General features: G+C 45.8%; 1 protein-coding gene and 1 pseudogene across 2 annotated transcripts in view; one reads left to right on the top strand and one right to left on the bottom strand.

Moving 5' to 3' along the window:
- The window catches only part of LOC8042509, a 41,147-nt gene extending 29,775 nt beyond the window's left edge, over positions 1–11,372 (top strand). For both annotated transcript variants that reach the window (XM_029991979.3, XM_029991978.3), the window contains exon 5: positions 4,909–11,372. In XM_029991979.3, coding sequence (XP_029847839.2) covers positions 4,909–5,107 — 199 coding nt within the window. In that variant the 3' untranslated portion in view covers positions 5,108–11,372. The remainder of the gene's footprint in view (positions 1–4,908) is intronic.
- A 9,223-nt stretch (positions 11,373–20,595) lies between these two features.
- Positions 20,596–24,054, bottom strand: LOC120848906 (annotated as a pseudogene).
- Between the last annotated feature and the right edge of the window lie 2,715 nt (positions 24,055–26,769).

The raw sequence follows: 26,769 nt of genomic DNA, 5'->3' as shown, positions 1-26,769 counted from the left end.
CTAACCAAGGAGACTCACGGAGCACTCCGTCAAACAACCCGTGCACTTGTGGGGATCACCGAATACTGCTTCAATGAACTCGGGCTGAACTATGTCCTGCTGGGAAAAATTCAGACTGATAGCTTGGAAGACTGTTTCGGGAAGTATATGCAGCTGGCCGGCTCGCAATATCACATATCTATAAGGCAGTTTTATGAAGGTGAATATAAGCTGCGACTGCAGAGTATGTTGCCCACAATCACGTGTGTAGACAAGCGATGGGAGGAGCTTGAAAAACAAGTAGACACGCCACGACCCAGCTGCAACATAGTATAGTTGCAGAAGAGGCAGTGTCGCAAGCGATAAATAAGACCCTCCCAGTCCTGGTCTACAGGGCAGGGTATGCAGTTCATCCCGCTTTGAGAAAGCTGAAATGTCAGAAATGCAGGGCGGCATTTACAGAAGAAGATAAGACAGCAACAGTTTCACTTGTGCAGGGGAAGTACAGTCGAACCCCGCTATAACGAAATTGACGGTGCTTGAGAGAAAATCTGTTGTAGTGAAAATTTTGTTGTTGTGAAGTTCACCGAAAAATGGCATACCTGAACTGGTAGAGTACAGAAATCCAAGCGGAAGCACTGCCTGTGTTTGCTGATGCCGACTCGCCACTAAGCGTCTGGTCGACAATGTCATGGCGGGCCTTCAATCTGTTGAGCCAGCCAGTGCTAGCTTTGAGGTTGTCAATTTCTAGCAGGCAAGCGAAATTTAAGGCCTTCTGATGGTTATCTTCTTCGCCCTTGTCTCCACAAACCATGTGTAGATAGCCTTGTCGAGCTGATGTAACAGCCTTTTTGATTGCAACTTGTCGACAAAGAACTCGGAGAAATTCCAAACTTTTACGCGATGACGTCTTTCTTCTGTCCACTTGCAACTTCAGCCAGGATGCGAGCTTTATCTTCTAAAGATAAAATCTTCCCCGTTTTGCTTGGCGGTGCCATGTCCAAAAAGCCCGCTTACTGTACTGACAAAAAGACAACCGACGAAACAAAAAGGACGACTGAGCTTCAGCATTGGATAATCTGCAGCAGAGGATTATCAAGCCAAGAGCTAGGGTGCAACTAACATCGGTGCAACAGCGAAGGAAGGCCGGGAAGACCAGCCTCATCGCCGTCGCCATCGAGTAACGGCAGCCTGCACGCCCGGCCAACGTTGCGCTCGAGTATCAGTTATTTGTGGCAGTTTTTGGTGGGTGAAATGCGATTTAAACTTTATAGTACATCTATTTTATGTTCCTAAATGCACCAAAGTGCTACTTCGAATTGCTCTGTAAAATTTCGTTCAAGCAGAACGGCACAAGAAACTGTGTTGCTGTAGTGAGAATTTTTATGCATTGACTCCCATGGACTGTTGACGGGGAACCAAAAAATATTCGTTGAACCGGAATTTTTATTGAAGCGGCGTTTGTTGAAGTAGGGTTTGACTGTACTCTCTTGTCAAGGAATTGGATCGAGGGGGGCTCCTCTATCCAACTATGTTTGCTGTTAATGCCGTGACACACAATTACGTTGTTGCTCAAGAACTCTCCAAGCAGGCAGTTTTTGAAGGTTCGGAACCAGCGCCAGTTCGTCACCGAGCTAACAATAGAACTGCTGTCTACCAACGAGACTTGTGACTTCGACGCATGTGAAGTACACACAAGTGAGCTTGTGCTGAAGCACTTGCTGTGGTGCAACACAAACATTGTGCTGAAAAACTATTGTGGAAGGTTGAACGACCAGGTTTATGAGGCTAATTCTAAGTCAAAGAGAAGAAAATGTGACACTCTAAAATCTAGATAATTATTTTATATTCCGTGCAACAGTTGTTATAGCTAGGGTTCCGCGTTTTTGGTATATATTTTTTCAGAATACGGCATACTTTTTTCGGTGTTTATTTTAAAATTAAATTTTTGGTATTTTTCGGTGTATATTTATGCCTACAAAAGTTTATCGTTTTTTTTTTCGGTGAATATCAAATAAACACCAACAGACACCGGCTCAGATGATCCTTGTAGCCTTGATATTAGTGATCACTCAAAGAATAACGTTACAGATACATTGAAAAAGAAATGGACACTTTATTTGGCAAATGTGTGCAACTGTAAAAGAAACAAGAAAAACATCACAGAAGTACAAACAAGTCAGATATAAAGCCTATGCACAAAAAAACATGGAACTTCACCTTCTGTATATCAGGATTATGTGATGTTACTGTAGTAAACACACATGTACTTTCCCAGCTTCTTCTCGTTTATCCACACTCTTTCTTTCCTGTTAATGTGACCCTGAGCTTCGAGAGTGCCTTCCCAACGCTGACACTGACAGGCTGAGGAGATGAAGCGCTGCCTGAGCCAAAATGGTGCAATCAACCAAATGTGACCACCAAAAGGGACATGATGCGACGTTTTGAAGCACAACACAACATGCAGAGGTTGCATCAAGTCAGTCTTCCTTACATCGAGTTTGAAAACACGCTAGTACATGGCGAAGCCATGGGGCATTTCGGACTTCACGTTCTGATTAATGATGCGCACATTAAACCAAAACGTTGTGATGGCATCAGCGTATCTCATACATTCGGACATGTTTCGATAGGCACTGTCCTTCCACTTTTTCGCCACGGCTCTGTGGTACGACTGGAAGGTCAAAGAGACCTTTTCTGGTTAAAACCGAATTATAGAAAATGGATTCGAGGAACTTTTATCAGTTTTTATCGGTTTAAACTGAAAACGTCGAACCTAGAAACTGATCTTCTTTTGGTCAAATCCGAATTTTCGAAAATGAATTTGGCATACTTTTATCGGTTTTTATCGGTTTAAACCGAAAACTCCGAACCCTAGTTAGAGCCTTATTATTGCCAAGCGGCATAAAAGTCTACATACCATACATGTGCTGTGTCTTAGTGTCGCGAAAGCTGCAGAACGGCATCTAAGTCTCTTGTGTTTGAATTGTGTAAAGATGGATACAAGGAGAAAATATGAATACACGAGAAGATACAATTTGAAGTTTTCAAAGGTGAGATTACTTATATTCACTGCATCTATTCATAGTGTGAATGAACACAGGTAGATGTGGGCATGATGATCCCACAGCTGTATGTTTTCCCTACTGAAGGGAATGTTTCGACATTTGCTCTTAAAATTTCCAAAATTGTGTGACTTTCAACCGTGTTTGCACTCCAGCCGGATATTTGGTACTATCCAGTCTACAGAGCAGACGAAGGGCTGGGGTGAGAAAGGAGATGACTTTTTCCTCTCCGCTTTTCCTGGTGAAATGATTTGTAGCAGCGGTCTCAAACTCGTTTGAGTGTAAGGGCCAGATGGCCCACCCCCAAAAGGTTGAGGGCCAACTGGGGGGAAGGGCAATATTGTTATTCTGGGACAAAGAAAAAACTAGACAAGCAGTAGTGGTGTGTCGCGTTGCAAAGCAGTTGACTGTCCTAGTGACACCCTAGTGCCTTGCGCTAGCTCACCGTTTTGCCATCTGTAGCTTTCGTTTGCATATTCAACTACTTTTGACCCACCCTTATGTTAAATAATTTAAAACGCCAACATACTGGCAGTTTTCAATGGAACGCAGCAAGCACGCCTTCCTTGCCCTGTCGCACAATGGCTCAACAGGCATAAACAATATCTCGTCATACGGTAGTTTTTGCTTTGCTGACGATTTTTATAGCAGCATTGTAAGGAAATACCTGTATTTTAAAGGTATTTTCTAATGGCCAAAAGCCCTAGCTCGTAGCTTTATCTTTGGCAGTTGCTCGTGCCGAACAAGAGTTTGTGCAGCCGAGGTGCCTTTTTGAGCAGCTCCTGTAGCCTAGTAGTTGTATTGCCGTTACGGTTGATTTACGTAAGAAAGGGCTGAGAAGCAAATATTCAGATGAAGAAATACTCAGCCTCCCCCCAAAAAAAAACAACAGAATACTGTAGTACAAAATGTATGAACACATTATATGAGCAGAGCTCCTTTCAAGCTGAAATGAATCAACAATAAAAAAAACTATTATTTATAGCGCATGTAGCGCTTGGGAAATGGGAACGGGGGGGGGTTCGCAGCCGCGGGATGTTTGCGGGCCACATCCCAGGGACTCACAGGCCGCATGCATTCCGCTGGCTGTATGTTTGAGGCCCCTGATCTTTAGAGTCATGAGACTGGGAGGGATGCTTGAACCCTGAGACTGGGAGGGAAACTTGAAGATAAATTACTCTCGGGAATCAAAGTCATAATCAATACGCACCAGCTCGCCTGCACTTTCATCATTTTTCCGTCTATAGTCACTGGATAATCTCCTGAGTACCAGAACCTTTATTTTATTGTGCACTGCACTGCCATTTTAGAGCCATTTACCAGCAGAGTTTGTTTTTGACCACTTTACTCTTAATGTGCCCATCCGAATCAATGGTTACAGGTTACTCTATAAAAACAATGTCTTGTGCACTGACATTTTCTTGTGTCTTTAATTGATCGCTGAGTCCTAGCAGCAATCATTCTTTATTGATCTTTAACAACAAAACATAAAGATAAGCTTTATTTTTGTTTTAATACAAATCAATGCTTTTTCATGCCAATAAGTGCCAGGCAAAGGAGCCGTCAGAACGACTCTGCGATTACACAACATGGCATGTTATCTTACTGAGGGACAGTCACGGTTCGTTGTGCATCAACTACACAAGATGGTGGAGAGAACGTACCATTTCTTGGTTGCAGACTCCCATCCATAGTTGCTAGGCTATCAGAATCTTCAAAAGACTGCTTAACTCCCCCAGGATAAATGGCTCTGGCTTCACTGTCTTTACTGCAACACTCGCTTGTACTCAAAGGGCTCATAAAACTACCTCGAAGCCTTCACAGACCCTGGAGACACTGCAATCTCATGTCCCACTCCATGCAGGTTCTCCATCCTGAAGAGCATTCGCAGGGACCTGATTGACTCACTTCCGCTCCCAGCACGCCTCAGGGCCTACCTGAACACCCCGCACTACTACTCGGAAGAGCTGGCCGACCTCGCGCACCCCGCCTTCGCTAGTCATGCCTTCCCGGCCACCCTTGTCCGAGACCAGAGCCTCGAGGCACTCTTCCACCAGAGTTGATAGCATCTATCCCTCGGCCTCAAAGCACGTCAAACCCCATGTTGCCCAGGAAACCGCGGCCCAACTGAGCCCTTTGCTGCCCGCCCCACTCTTCACCCTGTGCAAAGTCCACCCTGCCAGACAAGGGGCAGCAGACAATGCTCATTTGTGCAGACCTGTAGGTCTGCAGTCTCTCTCTCTCTCGGCATTGCACGCAACGTGCGGTCTGTTGAAGGTTTGGTTTTGCTGGCTGTCTGTAGAGAACTGGCACCAGTGTATGTGCATATAGCTTGTGTGGACAGTCGACACTTGTCTGGCGGTGGGATCAGAAATTTCGCCTTGTCTGGCATCGTTCTGGAAAGAGGACTCCCTCAAGATTTTCACACTCGGGAAGTAACCTGCAGGTATGAAGGCCAAGCTTGTAGTGCTGAGTGCACAGGCCAACCAGTTGAAATTTGAACAGTGTTCACGCTTGCTTTCATATAATCGCTGCTCTGCGATGCACATTGAAGACCTTGGGATAGCACTCGTGCTGCACTGACCAAATTGCCCCTTTCGGTAATGGCAATATAAGGTGCCATATTTTGGGATGGTAGAACCGTGCCCTGTATTAAGTATCTGTCCAAGAAATTTCTCTGTTGACATCTGCTTGTTTCAGCTTTAGCTAATTTGGCCGTAACTGAAATATTGCACCAAATTAATGTAGACAGTCTCTTAGAAAGTAGGTGCTGAGAGTGCAGCCTTGTTTTGTATGAGTGGAGAGTAGCCTGTTTTCTAAAGATACCAGCTTCAGCAAAAAAATGTCAATGTCCATAAAGACTAGAGATTTGGCAGAAATGCCTTTCAAGTAGTTCTTGCTCCGCTTTTTTTTTCCCAAGAATTTTTATATCAGTAGCCTCCAAACTCTAGCTTTTTATGTTGGTTGCATAACTCAATCAATATAAGTATAAATTTAAAATGAGGTTGCTGCAATTTTATGATAAGAATTTATCCTTGTAGTCTCCTTTGAGAAGGACAATGTCCAACGTGTTGAAATATCATGAAGTTAGCAACCCTTCGGCACTCTAGATTGTAATATCACTGTCTTCTGTACAGCTGAATTGCCCAAGGAATTTGCTTGCGTAAACATACCTTTGGAGCTCCAATGCATTATGAAATTGACTTAAAGGGATTGTCCGGTCGAAACCGGAATTACTTAAGTTTGTGCGCTTGTTGCGTCGAGGAAGCCTTCATGTAGAAAAACGTCATTTTTATTTTGATATATGATTCTTCCCTTATTAATTAAACGTTTCATGAGCGTATGTACGAAACTGCACCCCGAATTTCACCAGTGTCAATGGCTGATATCCGTAGCTGCTGCGTGACGTCACAAAACAAAGGGTCGTCCGATGGTCGAGATAACAAGCGTTGGCCGATGGATGTCTTGTCTTTTGTTTTGAATTATATAGTCTCCTAAACTGTACCCTACTGAAATATGTTTCTTTTAATGCAGTTACCAAGTGTGTGCGAAAAAAGTCATGCCTTTTAGCAGGATATTACTCGAAAAGAGAGCTTCGAGCAGACGTATGCCGTTTCGCTCAAACACAACTGCGACGGCCACCGATCGAACAAGGAGCGCTTGTAAAGAGAAGGATGCAGATCTTACCTCTGAAACGGCCTCTGGTTTCACATTTCGGTTGATCCACTGGATCGGTGATGAGGCTGCAAGTCATTCTTTCGGAGGCGGTGTCCACGGGTCGAAGGCAAACGGCGCATCGTTCAAATGCATGTCGTCACTTGACTTGGACAAGCTTGGTGAATCCTAGCCACGCTCTATTGTCACACGCGGGTCAAACAGAATTTGGCTGCACGTGTGCTAAATACAACTTTTGATATTGTTTCCAGAGGGCCTAGCTGTTGGTTTCGGTTTCGCTGTATAATCAATCTGATTTATTCGATTTAAGCGAGGAGTGGATGGATATGGTTGAATATCGTTGGCCCAGCATCACACCTCAGCTCACGAGCCTTCTGTCCGCTTAGAGCTCAGCTCATGAGATAATTTCTGCATAAGCGGGATCTCGAACTTTACGGGATCCCGGTCCCTAAGCACGGCGATGATGCATTTTGCTCGTCACTGCACGTCTCGTGGAAAAAGGGGGGGCATCACGTCTTGGCTCGCATGTGCTGCCCGTTGGTTGTGGCACCTAACTGCGCAACAAAAATCTCACCCATCCACGAAACAAGTCGAGCGCAACAGCAAAAACGAAGCATGCTGCGGCGTTCTCTCGCAGACAAACGACACGACGGAAATGCTAGCTTTGTGTTTTGTGACGCCAGAGCTTCAATATTGCCAACGAAAGTAGCATTTACGCTAGGATGCGATTGGAGCGGTATAAATTCAATTACTTATGCAGAGGGGCAGATAAAATTCAGATATTGCATGTACGATGTGTCTCGAGGCAATAACAATGATACTCAATTCTTTTCTCGAATACAAAATTTGACCGGACAATCCCTTTAATATTGAACTTGCAGTTGAACAGAAAAAGGAGGTCAGGGACAGGAGGCCATTTAATCAACCTAATGAATGTATTGATAGTGAGTTAGGGACAGGGAGATGGGCACAAAGTTTGTTGGAACTGGAGCAGTGACTCAAATCCAGCATAAAGACGGGTTGTGTAAAGGGCACAGAACCGGTCGACCCTTCAAAGGGCCTGTGGTTATGCAAAAGGTCCCAGAACGTCCATACCATTTTCAGAGACCTGCCCTGCTGATCTGTGATTTGTGACTCCGTCTTCACAGAAGGTCTGTTTCTGTCTGTTCTGCACTCCTTGTTTCTTGTATGCAGGTGAATTTTCCCATTGGTTTTGCCAGCAGAGTTTTCTTAATATTCTTAACTTCCTTTAACATTTCTTCAAATGTAAAATGATTGGCAAGATGCTGCATTTGGCTCTTGGTAACAACATTGTTTTGTCAGAAACCTTCCATCACATGTTCTATCCACTGCTTTTTCTCCTGTTGCTGCCTATTTCATACGTGGTTCTCAGAATGCTTGATGGTGTGGAATGTTTGAAAAAAAGAAGCAGCTGCCCACAGTGAAACCCGTTTAGAACGAACCCACTTACAGCGAATTATTGTTGATATCGAACTCATGGAAAATTTAAATAAAAATGCATGTAAAAAGTACTTTTTATAACGTACAACATGTGGGCTATATCGAACTTTTCCCCCAGGAAGGCTTCCAGAAACGTGTAAACAATCGTCTTCTAGCCTGTCCCCTCCCCCCCCCAAAAAAAAAGGTAGGAAAGAAAGAAAATTCCAGAAGCTCAAGTTGCAAACAAAATTGAGCAAAGAGAAGCGATTCAGAAGGAGGAGAAAGCTAAAAAATACACTACGCACACGCATAGAAAAAAAATTTCGTCCCAAAACAGTTGCCCACGAAGAGAAGCGATTCAGAGGGGGAGATAAGCTAAAAAAGCAAACTCTGCACAGATGCAAAGAAAAGCAAATACTTTCCAGCGTTTTGTTACAAGGCTGAAGCGAAGAGATGAGAAAAAAAGAGAAGCTCTCGCATTACAATGAACGTATCATGGAAGTTCTTTGTAAATGGTTTTTGCTATACGAATTACTTGCTATGTCGAACTGATCGTAGCGTTGCCTGCTGTTCGTTATAAACAGGTTTGACTGTAATAGTTGTGCTGAATGGCTCTGTAATGTGACATTTAAGAAATGCTGGCCTTTTGTACTTTGCCCCATCGGCTCCCACATTCTTGTACCTAGCAGGGAGCACAAGCATTTCATGTCTTGCTGATGTCCCATTTGTGAATCCGCATCCTTCCAAAGTCGCTTTTCTATGAGAACTGCAACCACTGGCATTGTGCACGCTACTTTTTTTCTATGACCATGTCATGACTTTTTTTTTCTGCCTGGTGTGGTGTCATCTCATGCTCATGCTGATTGGATCCTGTTCATTGTAGGAACTTTCAGGACCACCAGTAGTTTTGCAAGTTGGTAGGGACCGCCATAGGTTTGTTGTGTCACCTACCGAGAGTCACTGTGTCTAGCTTGTCCGTCTGCAAGTGTTCATTCTAAAGGGAACCAAATTCTCTGAGCATACCCATTGACACAGAAGCCCTATTTTGCATACCTCAAGCTGGGCAGGTTAACTCATGTCCACCTGCCAAGAGTGGCACAAGCAAATATAATACAATATTTTGCATGACAATGATTTGGTTTTGTAAAATCGATCCAAAATTTTTTTAACTAAGCTATTAAGAAGGGGGAAAGCTATTATACTAAGCTATTGAGAAGAGAAAAAGTTATTTGTTAAGAAATGCTTGATTAAAGGGATGACAAACAGGAGTTGTCATTGGACAACCTTTGTTCCCAGCTTGATTATCTTGTTAGAATGTCGTCAGAACATTTGTGAAATGCATAATCAACCAAATGACCATTGCTTTTTTTTTCTTGAAGCTTGCAGTTTTATTTTGTTCTTCAGCCCACTAGCCACATTAACTGGAGTACTGATCGCCAAGAAATAATTACCTTGCATGCTTCAATAAGGGGTGGGATTATTGGTTCAAAGAAAATGGCTAGTCAGAGGAAAACATATCTGCACATCATGAATGCACCTTTTGGGAAAACAAGTGTTTTCAAAAACTGTTGCGTGCTTTATGCTTTGCCAATGTAATTTGTTAATTCTGAACCATAGTCAGCCAAAGTCCATTTTGTGGTCCCTTTAATGTAAAAATTAAAGTTTTTTTTTTTTTTTTTTTTTTTTTTGTTCTAGACATATTATTCTGTTACATTTTTGGGCCGACTAGAATTTTATTAAAAGGTAAATGGACTTTCGGATATTTAGGAACTCCAAAAAGGGGTTCTGAGTTTTCATATCTCATGCAAAATTTAGAAGCTATACATCTGGCTTTACGTCTGACCAGAAATTCAAACACTTGTTTTGTCAGCAGCATTAGGAAGTTAAAGAATTAAGTAGGCACCCATGTAAAATATATTGCATTATTACCATGAAACATACTGTCAGAAAAGCACAATAATGTTTCTAGTTAAATATCACAATGGGTTATGGGAGTATAAAGCTCATTATATGAGCAATATGATTCACAGGGCATTATAATTCGACACCTCTGCCAATCAGATGAATTTAGGTTTCTGCAAAGAATCCAATTGTATAAACTTGTCATTTATTCATATGTGACAATACTAAAAAAGTATGGCTGAAGAAGGTTTTATGCATATTTTGTTGCAGGTTTTTTTATTAATCTGATAAAACAGAATCCTAAGCATATCTAGAAAAACGCATTAATCTCTAAATGCAGATCCTCTAAACAGAAACAATAGTAAAAGGGGCAGATAAAAAAAAAAAAAAAAACTTATTTCCAGACAAAAAAAAAAAAAAAAAAGCTTATTTCCAATTGTTTGTAGCATTTGGTCATGCTCCATGACCAATGAAGCATATGGCCATAGGTGGTACCTTAAATCTTAATTTGGCAGCTTTTGATTTTAATAATTCTAGTTGGCCGAGTCTATTTAGACTGAGTCTTCCATAGCCTGCTTCCAGGTATGACATGTTGTGGGGCAGTTAGAGCTCTTCATCCATATCTAAGACAGCATTCGATGTTTGAAGCGTTTAATTCATATCTGCAAAATTGTCGCTAAAATCAGTATGCAAAGGCAATGCTAATTTATTTCTTAGGCACCATGAATGCTAAATCTTAGTTCATTTTAGCAGTCTTCTGTAAATTCATTTATAATTTCGATGCGACACCTTTTCAGTCTCTGTTGTACCTATTTCTAAGAATGATGATAGTGAATGGATAGACGGCGTCGACCTTGTTGGCCAGAAGCCAAAACCTGTCCAGTGAATTGTTCGACCCCATTTGTGCCCTTGTTAGTGTTTGCTTGACCGCAGATTTATTTGTAACTGTCTGCTTTACCAGTGTTAGTTGCGTGTTACATGTGTTCGACTAGGCTCAATGTTGCGCGCTGAAGAGAGAAACTGTGCCTTGGCAAAATTGACATACTGTGAATTGATTGCTCGGTGAACCCTGACGCTGCATGGTCGCACAACACGCGCACCACCAAGCGGTTGCATGACAGAAGAGTGAGGTTTGAATGGAAGGTAGATCGTTTTGAAAGCATCACAAGCAGCTTACAAGCTTCCAATGGTTGTGTTTCGCCGTGTTACAAGTGCATTGTCGTTTCCTATGCTCTGAGGATTCTTTTACAATCATCTCTAGCTTCAAAGACTAGATTTGTAGATGATATTGAATAAATCCCCCGTACATAAGTTCCATGTCTTTGTGATCTGTACGAATGGACGTCGTTTCATCTTTGATGGCCCGCAGCGGACGCTACCAGTCAATCCAGCGCCGTGAACTTATCCCGTGACGTTCCACCCGCCGCTATGCCTCTCTCAAAGATCGCGTGACACTCGCATGGCGTTAGATTGGCTTCGAATGTTTGTGGCGTACTCTGCGGTCCATTTTAATGTTAAACGAAGTATATAGTTGCGTGAAAGCGTTTGATTGTATACAACACAAATGAGCGGTACGAGTCCCCAGGATATATTTAGCCGTTGCTGTGTTAAACTGCAATGTGAAGTCATGACAGCCGGATCCACTTGAACAAAGGCGTCCGCGGGGTTTATCAAAGTGGCACGTCCTGGAAGATGTCTGGTCCGCCGTGGCGGTCAGCACTGACACCACGGCCGATGATGAGGGAACGTTCTTCGGAACCGAGCGAGTTCTGGTAGCTGCTCCTGTCCGGAGGGGCCTCGACTGGCAGCTTGAGGGCCGCAGTCGCGGGGCGTGCATCCACGAGGCCAGTTTGTGGAAACGTCGTAGTGCCATCGCCGATAGGAATCCCGGAGAAAAGCTCACCGGAGAAAAGCTCACCGGAGAAAAGCTCACCGGAGATAAGCTCACCGGAGAAAAGCTCACCGCAAAACCGGCGGATGCGGAGAAAAGCTCACCGGCCATTGAGCGTCTGCGCAGAAAAGCTCACCGATATTTTTTCTTCTTTTTATATGGAGGCTGTTGGATCGTGCGTAACATATATCAATTTATTATCATTAATATTCGTCAGCTTTGTAAAAAAATAAAATGTCCTCCTTTTGTAATATTTGTTGAGCTTAATGGGTATATTGCTCCCAAATTAATAATTGCAGGCCAGTGTTTTTTGTGGCTTACTCTCTAGGCAACGAAAGCCTAACTAAAATCTTTATGAACTTTAAGAACAGGAAAAAGTAAAAAAAAAAAAAAAAAACGTAATTATGACTGCCTAAGACCTAAAAATCAAAGGTGTAAATGCCGAAAATCCAAAAGTGCACGCACAACACTGAGGTGCCTGAAATTCTCTTTAAAGCTTTTGTTAACCTTTGAAAACAGGATAAAACAGTCAATAGGATATCGACGCTTCTTTGTTCCACGGACATGCACGCTTTCTAACCGTTCGTGCTGGTGTTTCCACACGTTCCCTTTGTGTGACAGTGTCGTCCTACGTTGCGCCACCCATGACCTTCAGAGGTGCATACTGTCTCCGTTGTTATTCGTGAGCTATATAAGAACTAGTCATTTGTAAGGTAGGTAGCGAATTGGGCGAGTTGGTAAACGTTATACATGATGGAAACCGCTCGAACGACGACGACGGAGTGAAGACAACAAACACGACACGACGAAGCTGTTCTCGCAACTGAAGTTTTGTTAGTGAAATTAACAGAAAGAAAACTGCGTAGCCGACACTGATTACATCAACGAACATCTACTTATCTATTAGGCACTACCCAATATTTGGACCTCAAGCGATTCATACACCGCTATTCATATTAGCTCGCAAAAAACACACCTCTTTATCTGACAGAGCTACCGACGGCGCACCCTCAGCTGTCAATAAATTGTTGCCTTTTTTACCGGTGTACGATGTTCTGATTTTATGCTTGCGGCTTCATTAATTTACAGAATGGGTGATTACTAAATTCTGAGGAATTAGTAAATATGCCCAATGAACCTCAAGAATATTACAAAAACGAGGACATATTTTCAGTGAAGTGACGAATGCGAATTGTGTTAAATTGCCACGTTTTACGCAGAATCAAGCTAAGCTAAAAAAAATATCGGTGAGCTTTTCTCCGCATCTGCCGGTTTTATGGTGAGCTTTTCTCCGGTGAGCTTTTCTCCGGTGAGCTTATCTCCGGTGAGCTTTTCTCCGGTGAGCTTTTCTCCGCCGCCCCGCCGATAGATCCCACCTGATTTGGATGATGAAGGAACCAACATATTACTGAGAGCACTTTCCACGTGAAGTTCGGTCAGTTCAATGTTTCTGTTCAGCGTACCCTTAAAGTGAACTTTATATCCTCGCGGAGCGCGCCAAAGCTATAATCTAACTACGAGGGGTTTGTTGCAAGTGTCAGCCAATGAAAGAAATGGTCGCTAGATATGTCCACCTTCATCACACGCCCCCTCGAGCCGAATGCACTTGCACCACCTGTGTGGTAGCAGCCTTTCCATGTGGCCCACCGATATCACCTCTAGAAACTGCGTGGCGCTCATGCCCGGAGAGCTGCTTTTAGCTCATCGGTGACCGCAAAATGGCGCCTGCGCAGAAAGGCCCGCACAGGGGATCACATTTGGGGGCCAGATTAGGCAGTATACACATGCGCGACCAAACGCCCGTACATTCATGTGAGAGACTGCGATTGACCAGCGCCTGGTGCGGTTCGGTCCAGAGATTGAAATTAAGGGAAGGGGAGGGGTCTAATTTTTTTTTTTGAGGGGGGGGGGGGTGGGTTTAGGGATGAGGCATTGAGAATAGAGGAGTCGTCGCGAATTAAGGGGGTGCCTTCAGAAAAACAAAAGGGGTTCCCCCCCCCCCCCCCCCCCCCCCTCCCAGGGAGTGCTTAGGGAAGTCACTGGTTCGGTCGTTTTTCCGACGCGTGGGATTCGGATTAGCCCTCGTGGTGAACGACCCCAACTAGGGGAATATCCGGAATACACCCGTTCTCTGAACATTGCCAGCCCGCGGGCTTGTAGCTGTGAGGAACACTGGCGGCACGAGCCGACTAAAGACAGCTGACAACTTCGTCCACATCAACGACCGGGGCACCGGTGCATCTGTGGCTCATTTTGCTTCGCAGTGCTACTTGCATTGCTTGCCACATTGCGTACTGCGAACAATTGTCTGGGCGGCTATCGTTGCTGTCGCTTTGGTCGTTCTGAACCTTCTGAACTCAGCCTTCTGAACGAGTACGTATATAAAACTTTTATGCGCCAGGGATGGGTGCATACGGCTGAACCCTTTTTTAATCGGGTGGCGGCTTGCACAGCCAAAGCTTCCAAATCCAACAATTAACTAATCTCCGGTCAAGTTATGATTTAATAGAGTAGTGCAAAAAACCTCATATCGCTGCTCAGGCACAAGCATTCATCTACCATTCTCCACAACCGAAAGTTACCATCTGTGCGACGTGGTTGTCTCGTCGCAACCTGGTACGCGCACTTTTCGCCCATTGAAAGGAAATGAATAGCAAATTTAATTCTCCCCTCGACTTGTGGCACCTGTCCGATGGCCTGTGATCTCCGCTTTCCCAACGTCTATTTTTCCGTGGCTCTCTTTAGAGCCCAGCGCCTGTACTAAATCGTCATCGCATTGAGCAACTGCAAAGTACAGCTCTTTACAGTAAAATATCTTAATACTTTACTGTAAAGACGGCTGTTCCTACAGCCGTCTTTTTTTTTTCATCCCACATGCTCCACACACTGTCTTTGTCAAGTGCAGGGTAGAGCCCTTTACAGTATCATTCAGCCGTCTTTTTTTCATTTTCACATTGTTGGAAAAAAAAACGAGAGTGCGGGTAAATGACACAACAGTAAAAAGTCTCTAACACAGCTGAAATTTTTATTTTCCGAAACCTGGGTATATAGGCTCTTCGATACAAAGGAAAGAAAGGGGAGAGGCTGAGAACCCCCAAAGAATGCCACTTTCCACAAACGTAGCTGTTGTATTGTACTGTAAAATGAACCGACAGTGATTTGCCTAGTCACTGTGCGTGACGTACATCTTTTATTCTATCTCAACTTCTTCCTCCTTTTTTCCCGCCAAATCCATCCAGTCCTAACTTCTTTCTCAGTCAACACGACATACTCCCCTACAAGGTAAAATTATGTGTTACGGAGAGTAACGATCTGGTGGCCGCTTATTTCTCTTAGGCCTGGACCGGACGGATGCTTCAGCTTCCGGTATAAATGTTGTTGCAGCGGGAACTGCTGGTGCAACAGCTCTTGTTAACTTAGAAGTGTTCCAGCAGTTTCCCTCTTCTCTTAGAAAGGTTGCAGGTCCAAGGGACTCCTTAATCCTCACTGCAGAACTGAACGATGAAGAACCTTTTGTTGCGTGTCCCGGAAGTCGGACACGTACGTAGTCTCCTCCTCTGAACTTCGAATTCTTTACCCCTCGGCGTTGGTCAGCGTAGTTTTTGAAGTTACTCTGATATTTCTTCACCCTGTCACGAATTTCATTTATTGCGCTCCTAGCATCTTCTGAAATACCTGGATGCGGGAGCCCCACGATTTCCAGTCTCGTTCGCATTGGTCGTCCATGTAGTAACATTATGGTGCCTGGAACGCGTCTCCGACTGGCGCTTCAGCGTCCTATGCTGCCCATACATCGAAAGTGGTCCCGAAGTTGCAACTAATGACGTCACATAAGCCGGAGTGTCATGCTGTTGACTGTCGCGATCCTGGCGGTTGGCCGTAGAAATGCTGGCGAAAAGCGCGAACGAACGCGAGTATCGCTGTCATCACGGCGTCCCAACTTCCGGCTGCTCTAGCTTCCGTGCACTGTCACAGTGGAGAGCGACTTGCAGCAGAACAGGCGTCTGCCATTTGTACCACAACTGTTGGAACACCGACAGGGTCGCGACCGGCGACAGCATGACACTTCTATGACGTCATCAGGCGGAAATCGAGGGACCACTTTTTTGGCCGCGGTAAACACACCAGTCAGAGACGCGTTCCAGGCACCATAGTAACATAGAGGGTGACAGAGTTGTAGCTGCTTGTACACCGATAAACTCCCAAAAAAGTCTACCAGGTCAGTCTGGATGTTGCCTTTCTCCAAGATACTTTGTATGTAGTCTTTGAGCACCCTGTTGAAACGCTCTACTTGTCCATTCGCCTGTGGGTAGTGGATAGACGATTTCGAGTGTATAATTCCTCTGTCTTGCAGAAAGTTTTTGAACTGCAAGGACATGAACTGTGAACCGTGGTCGGACACCAGTACTTCGGGGTAGCCTTCCCTACTGAATATTTTTTGTAGGAAGCTTATCACAGCATCTTTCGTTGGGTGTGTACAGAATTCGACCTCCGGCCACTTGCTGAAGTAATCGACAGCGGTGATGGCGTATCGGCAGTTTCCTGGGAAACTAGTAAATGGCCCGACGAAGTCTATTCCTATCTGCTTCCATGCGCCTGTTGGAAAAGGTACTGGCTGCATCGGAGCAGGTGCGGTTTTCACGGTCTTGTCATGTTGTTGGCAGACCGTGCAGCTTGTGATGTAGTCACTGACCTCGCCGTCCATTCTCGGCCACCAGTAGTGGTCTCGGAGTCTCTGCTTTGTTCGTACAATCCCAGGATGAGATTTGTGCGCGATGTCCATGATCCGACGACGAAGTGTGGTCGGTGGGATGATCTTCTGATTGCGCAAAACCAGGGCTTGCACCACAGAGAGTTCGTCCTTAAGTTTGTAGAAGGGTAACAATGTAGGTTGTGCCTGTAACTCAGAAGGGTTTGAAGAAGTGATGATATCGCTCACTTTTGTTAGTGTATATAGCATAGTCTCCTTCTGAAGCTCATCCAAGGTGACGCTTCGCAGGTGGGTTCGAACTGCGCATATTATTTCGGCGTCCTCTGCGTCGCTTGACGTGTCTTGTTTGGTGGCAACCTGAAGTCTCAAAAGGGCATCCGCAATCACATTCTCTTCGCCCCGCCGGTACTGCACTTCGTTGTTAAACTGCAGTAGCCTTGCAGACCAGCGGGCGACGCGCATGGGTTGCCTTCCCGATCCTTGTGTGGCAAGTAATGTCACAAGGGCCTGGTGACCTGTATGTAGTATGAAGCGTCTTCCGAGAAGAAATGTTGTCCACCTTTCACAAGCCCAAAGGCAAGCCAGAGCTTCTCGTTCCCCTACGGAGTATCGTCGTTCGGTCTCAGACAATGTCCTTGACGCCTTCTTTGGATATTTGGTGTCCAGGATATCCCAACTCCGTGACCGAAAAGGTGCACTTTTGCGTGTTGAGCTTCAACCCACTTTTCTCTAAGCGTGATAGGACTCGCTTTAAGTTTTCATCGTGGTCTTTTTGTGATGACCCTGCGACAAGGATGCCTTGGCATCCCTTCAGCACTGTTGACAGCATCTTTTGAAAGGCTGCAGCTGCCGAAGCTATAGTCCAAAGCAAACCCTCCTGGAACGGTAAAGACCTTCATGCGTTATAAACGCTGTAATGTCTCTGCTCTCCTCTGCCAGTTTTATTTGGTGGTAAGCTGATGAGAGGTCCAGCTTGGAGAAGATCGTCATACCTGTCAGCCGGTGAAAGATTTCTTCCGGATGTGGAAGCGGATGACCGTCAATGACGATTGCTTCGTTTGGTCTTCGTAGATCTACGCATAGCCTGATTTCTCCTGTTTTCTTCCAGGCCACGACGATTGGGGAAACCCACTCTGACGCTTCGATTCTCTCGATTACCCCTGCTGTTTCTAACTTCTGCAACTCCTCAGAGACTTTGTCTTGTACTGTCAAAGGGAGACGACGAAGTTTTTGTTGTACTGGGGCAACCGATGATCCCGTCTTGACTTTGTGAACGAAATCTTTCACGTGACCCAGACCCTCTTTGAATAGCTGTGGAAACGTCTCTGTATACTGCAGATGTTTTGTATACCTCTGGTAGAGAGCTGGGGACACGCATGTTTTTCAATATTCAGCCTCATTTGCAAGCCCCTAAGGACATCTAGTCCAGCCAGCGGTTTGCCGGATGTGACATGAAATGTACCTGCAGTATGTCTGGTCCCAAATGATGCCTCGGCTGTGAACATCCCATACACATCGATTAGCCCATTGGAGTAATTTCTGAGCTCCCGGTTCGAATGTTCCAGCTTGATGTGCCGAAAATGCGCATCGTAGAGTGCAGAAGATATGATGGATACTGGAGAGCCAGTGTCCACCTGTAGCTTGAGTGCAACGCCGGCTATGATCATTTCATAGTACAGGATGTCTGGGAATCCCTGAATGTTCATCAGTCCTTTGGCGCTGATGGAAGCTGTGCTCTTCACTGCTGTTGATTTTCTGCATACAGCTGCAAAATGGCCACGTGTACCGCATTTTTTCGAGGTCTTCGCACGTGCCGGGCATGATGTAGCATCCGCCAAGTGAGCTGAAGATCCACATCTGTAGCATTTTTGGCCCTGTTTTGAAGATGTAGCAGCAGATCTTGGGAGAGCCGCAACCTGAGAAGTGCTTGAAATGTTATTGTCCTGGGTTAACAGCTTAGATTCGTGCAGAGCTCGTTCCACTTGCCTGGCGATGGCTAATGCAGCGTCAAGCGTTAGCTCTGGTTCGAGTGAAAGCCTCTCCCGCACTTCCTTGGTGATGGCTTTCCCCACAAGCTGGTCGCAGATTAAATCTTCAGTCAGTGCATCGAATTTGCACGTCTTGGCCAGACTTCGCAACGCGGCAACGTACTCGTCTACCGTTTCTCCTGACAGTTGTGCCCTTTGCCGGAAGCGATGTCGCTCCACAGTCTTGTTGGTGGCAAGCGTGAAAAAGTTGCTCAGTATACTGCGGCGTCGAAGGCACGAGTAGTGGGAGTACTGGTCGCTGAAGTAATTGGGATAGGCTCCTCTTGGGATCTGGCAGCGAGACTTCCAGCCGCCGAAGTAGATGGCTGGGAATCCTCTCGGGATGTGGGCAGGGAACGGAATACTCGCTGTCCCTCCACTCCAAGGCAGTTGAGTAAGATGGCCTTTTTCCTGTCGTCCAAGTATGAAATAGCGCCGCTCGCCACCAGGAATGTCTCGAAGAGAGGATACCATTCCGTCCATGGAATTGTAGGTTTGAGTTTCATGGTCGGCTGCGCCTAACTTCTTCTTTCTCAGTCAACACGACAGTAACCTCTGACTAAACAACAAGGACAACAGACTCTGCGTCGTGCACCTCTCTTATCTTTAACCCCCCGCTTCCCGACCGCGAAACACACTGGTAACCTACTCGCTTGCTCCACATACTGTATCAATGTCCTGATATTTCACCCTGCAATCAAGGCCGGCCATCAAGCGCCCTGGGCGAACTTTGGCCTTGGCGCCACCCCTTCCCCCTGCCTTTTTATACACCCTTCGGCTCCCTTCTTTTGATGGCACCCACTGCGAGCGCACAAGTCGAAAACCCCTAGAGTCGGCCCTGCCTGTATACTTCCTAGTTCACAACACCTGTCCTGGCTTCAAACATCGAGCTTCCCCTAGAATCGTCATAGATACTTTCCTTACCAATCTCCATTTTATATTATCTACAGGACCCCAGATCCGATTTAGTCTGCATCCCTGCTTCTCATATTTCCCCTCTCCGGTACTTTAACTTTTCCCTTAACTGCCATTTTCCGATCCGCGTCCCCATTATTGTCTAAAAATTTCGGCCTGAGTTCTCTTGTTCGCTTCCTCCACTTTGTATCAACGTCCTTCATTTACAAATAGCTAAAACCTCTCTGGGACCATCGTTCCTTTTCCATGTCTCTGGACTTCGTTTAAAGGGATGCTGAACCGAAATTGGGATTTCACAAAATAAGGTAGTAGGAGTGTTCAACGGGGCGCCACAAACCCCAAGACACCACTCATGGAGCGATATCTCGAACGGATGGCCGTATTTTTGTAAAATAAGGATGCGATTGAGTGAGAATCGCGACGTCGCGTTTCCTGCGAAATTGTTGCGGAGGAGGGGAAACGGCCTTGCTTCCTTCCCTCTTCGCGGAGTCAAAGCGAGAAGAGGAGGAAACGAGAATCGCGACGTCACGGGCTTTTTTGGCCTTGTTCAAGCGCGCCCTTTACTATCGCGAAACGTTTGAGCGGGAACGCGGAGCGCGTGGCCTTCGGTAGATGCTGCGATACCTCGAAGCTGATAAAACAGCGCAGTGGCATAGCCTTCTTTATTCTAGAAAGCCTTTCAAATCGAGAAAGAACGTGGCCGCTGTAAAGGGGAAAGGAGATCAAAGAGAAGGTATAAGGTTAAAAGCGCAAACAGACAGGGACAATAGAAAATAACACAAACGACAGGGACAAGGCGCTACTCTCAACTGATTTATTGCAAGACCGTTCAACGCTTTTATAGACAACTCATCCACCGTTTACATTTCAAACAACGCCCCAACAGCCAATAAAAACACCTTACAGACACCCATCGAGATAGGTCACTTCTTTATCTAGTAGGCTAACAGATGGCGCACTGATGCACTTGTCATTCTTCTTTTTAATAAAGAAAGCCTCTATAATCTCCCGCTCTGTTTTTTCTTTCGCTTTTTTTTTCGCTTTTTTCAAAAACGTTGTTGACTCCAAAATCGGCTCGCAACCACAACGATTGCAATGCTCCGACAGATGACCCCCCGAATTGTTGCGTACAGATAGTTTGTGCTCCCTTGCCCTGTCATTGAAACAGCGTCCTGTTTGTCCTATATAAACTTTCCCGCAACTAAGCGGTATTTCATAGATAACGTTAGTGACGCAGTCAGTATATTGGCTCGCATGCTTCTTGGAGCACAGAACTTTCTTTTTTCTAGTTATCATCGGACAAATCTTAGCCAGTTTGCAGGGCGCAGAAAAAACAATGTTAACATTGTATCTGTTGGCAATCTTTTTTATTGGCAATCTTTTTTAATGTTGTGTGAAACTTTGTGCAAGTATGGAATGACATGCACTCTTTTTTTGTGATACTGCCATTCTGTTGGTTCTTTTGCTTGATTTTTTGAAGCAGGCTTTAACACACACTAGAAATCAGCCATGAAGGGAACCCTGCATTCCGTAGCCTTTTAATCTGTATATCAAAGCTAGTCGACATTTGGTGATTACAACTTTTTGCAAATGCTGCCTGGAGGCAGGTTATAGCGATTCCCCTCTTAATGAGCTTAGACTGAGCACTGTCAAACGACACTAGGCTTTTCTTTGACCGCGGTTTATACATCCAACAAAAATGGTCTCCAGAAAAATTTATCATAAGATCTAAGAATTGGATGCGCTTGTCATCTGGCATCTCCCAAGTGAACTTCAGACCTCCTGATGCCTCTGTGAAGGCTCTAACAACTTTCACAACAACTTTATCCAAATTAGTATCAGTATTTAAAATTACAAAGAAATCGTCAACATACTTAAACGCCTTTACTAAATGTAATTGCGCAAGACCTTCAGAGATCCGCTTGTCCAACGATGCTAAAAAAATGTCACATAAAACAGGGGCAACGGACGAACCAATACAAACACCAGATTTTTGTATAAAAAACTGCCCACTGACGCTAACAGCAGTAGAACCCAGATAAAATTCTAAAAGCTCTAAAAAATGTTCACTACTGATACCTGCAGAATTTTGAAACACAACCTCCCCCGATTCAGTGATCCTGTTCCTCACAGCGTTCATTAATCCTTCGTGCGGAACAGAATAGTACAAGTCTTTAACATCAACTGAAAAAGTCGTGACTGCATTATGTATCCCTCTCTTTAATTCTTGGACGACTTCATCTGAGCTTCGTACCAGAAAAGGATCATCTCCTGCAAGAGTGTTAAGGTGGCGTTGTAGGTATCTGCTCACTTGTGCCTTCCAGGTGGATCTCTCAGATACAATTGCTCTTAAGGGACAGTCGGGCTTATGTGTTTTTCCAGTGAAAAACACCTCCAAAAATCCACTTTCGGCTTTGTTGGCTGCCTTACTCAGCCCATCCAAGTTCAAGTCTTTCAGCATCTTCAGGGCCGCGGATTTCTGTTGCTTCAGTAAAAACTTTACTGTCCTAAAATTCTTTTTAATGGCAACTAGTGCCTTTTCCTGAAACATCCCTTCTGGCATCACCAAAAACCCACCTTCCTTATCGGCTTCCACAAGTGCCAATTCTCTTTGTTTCAAAACACTCACGATTTTTCCAAAAGGGGGCTTCACCTTAGACACATGATTTGTAGTGCCTCTCAAGCAGTCCACACCATCACCAATGGCTCTCTCTCGGTCTTGTTCGTTGACCCGATCAGCAACCTTGTGAACCATGGCTAGAAGCTCATGTCGAGTAGAGGAAGGCTCGAAGCTGTGCTTGGGACCTTTCTCCAGGATGTCTTTGACCTCTGTTGGAATGGTGGCGTCCCCCAGCAGGGTGAAGTTGTCCGTAGCCCCCGCTGCAAACTTCCTCTTGGGTGGAAGATTTAGCCGAGCTCGCTGCCACAGGAACTCCGTAGTTTGGGATGCTAATTTCTTGTACTCGGCAAACCGAAGGTTATCTTGGTGTTCTTTCCCTTCTTGCACGACGACACGTAGCCAGTCAAAATAAAGCCGAACCTGTCTGGGTGTCTGTAAGGTGTTTTTATTGGCTGTTGGCGTTGTTTGAAATGTAAACGGTGGATGAGTTGTCTATAAAAGCGTTGAACGGTCTTGCAATAAATCAGTTGAGAGTAGCGCCTTGTCCCTGTCGTTTGTGTTATTTTCTATTGTCCCTGTCTGTTTGCGCTTTTAACCTTATACCTACCATGGACCAACTAGCCCAAACCAAAGTTTTACAGAGAGAAGGGCGCGCGCAGGGGCTCTCTTTAACAGCGCCAAAGAAATGCCCCCCCCCCCCCCCCCCCCCCCCCCCACAGCGGTAAAATCCAAAAACACAAACGCGCTCTTTCTTTTTTTTTTTTTTCTTCAGGAAAGGAGAACATATTGTTTCGAACCTCTATTCCGCCCCTCTCCCTTTTTTCCATGCGCCGATGGACGAGCCTCCTTTCTTTATTCTCCGCTGCGGTTTGTTGCTTCACGGAGAGGCCAACGCGCGCATTGTTGGCGCTATATGATGGAATACCTCAGAGCCCCAGAGCTGGCTCTGCGCTACCATATGGGTGACCATTCGGCACTGCTCCTCGCCTTTTTCCGGCGGCCGCACGCTCAATGACTTTATCGTGGAATTGACAGGCTTCTTAGAATAGATGAGGCTATGGCAGTGGAGACGGAGCTGCGAGAGAGCGTGCTTACTCCGATGTGCACACCCTCGCAAACCCCCTCTCTACCCAGCTGTTTTATCAGCCTGAGGTAGCGCAGCATGTATCGAAAACCACGCGCTCCGGCGTTCCCGCTCATACTGTTCGCGATAGTACACGTTAAATGGGCCGTGGAGGGCATTTTGGGGTTTTAGTATATATTCTGCTTAGAACCAATCCTTGACGTTGAAAACTTGCGGTAGACACATTAGCGTTTCTCTCCACGAAATGGCAGTATCAGCAGAAAAGATAAGCAGCGTCCCCTCAATTCGCCAATAGATAAAGCGGTCACGTGATCGAATGCTGATTATATACCTCCAATGACCATCATAGCCACGTACTGGGAATGGCAAAGCATAGGGCACGAGCTGAGCTTCACGAATTGTTATTAGGGTTCGTCTATTCCTATCTGTTATTGAGCACGACCGTTTGCCGATGATATGATTGTCGAGCCCCAGTCGAGTGCTAGGGCGCACGACACTCGAGTTCGTAATGGTTTCTCTTGACACACGCTGCGATGTTGTGGAGGTACCAGACGTCACGGTGTCAACAACGCTATTGGATCTAGTAAAGTAGTGGTGTAAAGTGATGTCATGGTGTAACGCTATGCGACCACTTGACGCCGTGACGTCACGTAACCACATGGCATAATATCACGTGAATGTGACGTAACAATTAATCGGAATACTAATACATACCCGCCATGAAATCTCCCCCTTTCTCAATCATTGTAATTCGTGATATGGCAATTTTCTCTCAGATATATAAATATAGCTGTTAATTTTTTGGTAATCTCAAATATTCAGTCCGTGAAATATAGAAAAAAGGCTAAATTATCTTGAACCGGTTAATATTAAATTTTTTTACCGGTTCAGTACCGGTCCAGTTCCAAGATAGAGGGGACGATTTCGGTTCGGTGCAGTTCACGTTTGCCTGAACCGTTACCTTGTTTCGCGTACCGCACTACTGGAGACTTTGAAGAAGTATGCTTTTAATCGCTCGCCCCACGGTCACGGTATCACTCGGGCTCCACAAGTGCGGTACGCGGAACACGGTAACCGCTTGCTAAAAGTCTCTAATAGGGACTTTTAGCAAATTGTTTTCGTGTTCCGCTTACCCCCCGTGGTCACGGTATCACTCAAGCGCGCGCTTAAAAGCGTGCTTCAAAGGCTCCGGTACGCGGAACACGGTAACGGTTTGCTGAACGACCCTTATAGCGGTTCGGTTCCGATTTTCGGATCGGTTCCGGTTGGACATTCTGATTCTGAGTACCTCTGGCGTAGTATTTTTTCGCGAAGGGGAGGGGGGGGGGGGGGGGAGGGGAGGGTTTCTTCCCTGGCTACGCCCCGGGCTATGAGGGGAGGGCATGATTTAGATGAGGGTCTGGAACATTTACCTCGGCCAGCGCCAGTGCTGGTGATGTTTATCCGCTTGCTTCGCTTTGGGCTGCACCAGTAACCGACTGTTGAAACTGACGAAGTTGAAACGCCCGTCCCGACAGTCGTGCCCGACGCGAAACCCCGCTCTGTAGCGCCTTCTCACGGCGATGGGAGAGGTGCTCGCGTATCGGTACTCTGGGGCCTGAAGGAGTTTCTGGCAGGACTCTAGCAGTTCGGCAGAAATGCTGTCCCCTTCGCCTTGCCTTCCGACAGCTTCGGTGAATGGCGCAAGGCGCAGGATGCTGTACTTGCTGTCGTCTATTTCTTGTTCACAATAGAATGCTTGTCCCATGGAGGGAGTGCTCATCGCCGTTTGGTTCTTTTTCATTTTCTTCTCGTGCCCCACTGGAAACACACACCGTTTAAACTACATGAATGCGTTCTTTGCATGGGAGTTATATGGCCAGGATAGCTAGGTTCGACATTGTACATGTACCTTTTTTTAGTACACGGAAGTGACGTCATCACGTCTGATTGGTTGGAAACAAAAGTGACGTAATTTCCCTAGAAAAATGTGGGCGGAGTCGGCAAAACTGGGCGGAGTCGGCTACCGGACGTGACAACAAAATGACGTTTCGTTTTGTACCGAGTACGTTTCAAAAGGTACTTGCTCGGAACTAGGTGTCATTGGCAGCATGTTTTCGGCGGCGAGGTGTCGCCGTCTCGTCATTTCGACTTTTTCTTTAATAGAGCTTTTTTTTTCGCCAGAAAGGCTGTATCGGGAACACCGCGATGCATTCGAGCTCCCGGAGGAGATCTTTCGGAGGCAATACCGCCTGCCCAAGATCGTGGTGCGGTGGTTGTGCGACGAACTTCGCGAGGAACCGGAGGTGAGGAGAGTGCGTACCACGTCATGACTGTGGAGCTTCAAGTGTTGTGTGCACTGCGCTTCTACGGCACGGGGAGCTTCCAAGGCATGGTGGCGAGCGACGAACACGTAGCGCGGGACCAAAAGACAGTCAGCGTTGCGGTCCGCGCCGTGTCCGTCGCTATCGTGAGTCGTCTCGGGGTTCAGCGTGGCTGGATCCACTTCCCCGAGACGCCGAGCGAGAGGTTCGACGCGGAGAAGGGCTTCAGGCTGCTCGGCAGGATACCCGGCGTCATCGGTTGCGTGGACGGGACCATGGTCTCCATCGTCGGCCCGTCCAAGAACGACCCCACCGTCACGAAGGCGGCGTACTGGTGCCGCAAGTACTTCTACGCCCTCAACGTGATGGTGGTAAGTACACTCATGTTACGTTGTCAAAACGCGCCCCAAATCTGTAGAAAAAAAAAAACGTATTGCCGATACGGTTTAAGTATGCCGTTTTATGACTGCGGGCTGTGGGGTCTCACGACTGCGCGAGCGTGTGCTCTACGTAGCATGTAAGCCGTGAGACTCTTCTCCCAAAAATAATACTTGTCTGTTAAAACGTGCAAGCTTCCGTAAAAAAAAAAAAAAAAACACATCATTTTTGTTTCAAGGTAGTTAGTTGTACCTTGCATCCAGGAAGGTGTGTTGACATGCATGTGTCAGACAAAATAACTTAAAAGGTTCTGAAATTGCGACTGCTTTGTGAACCATAAGTACAATCTACTACTTGTGGATTCAGGTAATTACATGTCAATATCTCTCTCACTTTCAGGTGTGTGACGCCTACTGCCGGATAATGTGCATCGACCCACGGTATCCCGGGTCGGTGCACGACTCCTTCGTGTGGCAATTTTCCTGGCTCCGAAACCAACTCGAGCAAGGGCAGGTGCCACGCGACGGCCGGTTCCTGCTTGGTGAGCATACTAAATTCATTCCTTACGCACACGGTGGCTCCCACTGCTTGAAAGCCACAGTACCACATATACTGTGCTTGTTGTGAGGCACACAGACACAGTTGCTGGAACTCCTTGAAGTGAGACAACACCCAAAGTTTGGCCATTAATCTCTGTTTATGTCCACATAACTCTCACACTCTGCAGGCTACGAAAGCCACACTACACCAATCTCACGACAGTGATAGACTATGCAAGG

This window comes from Ixodes scapularis, unplaced genomic scaffold (genome assembly GCF_016920785.2).
Source record: "Ixodes scapularis isolate PalLabHiFi unplaced genomic scaffold, ASM1692078v2 PGA_scaffold0__279_contigs__length_252992795, whole genome shotgun sequence".
Taxonomy (NCBI): domain Eukaryota; kingdom Metazoa; phylum Arthropoda; class Arachnida; order Ixodida; family Ixodidae; genus Ixodes; species Ixodes scapularis.
The sequence above is the reverse complement of the archived record's forward strand: the minus strand, read 5'-3'. Positions and strand labels throughout refer to the sequence as shown.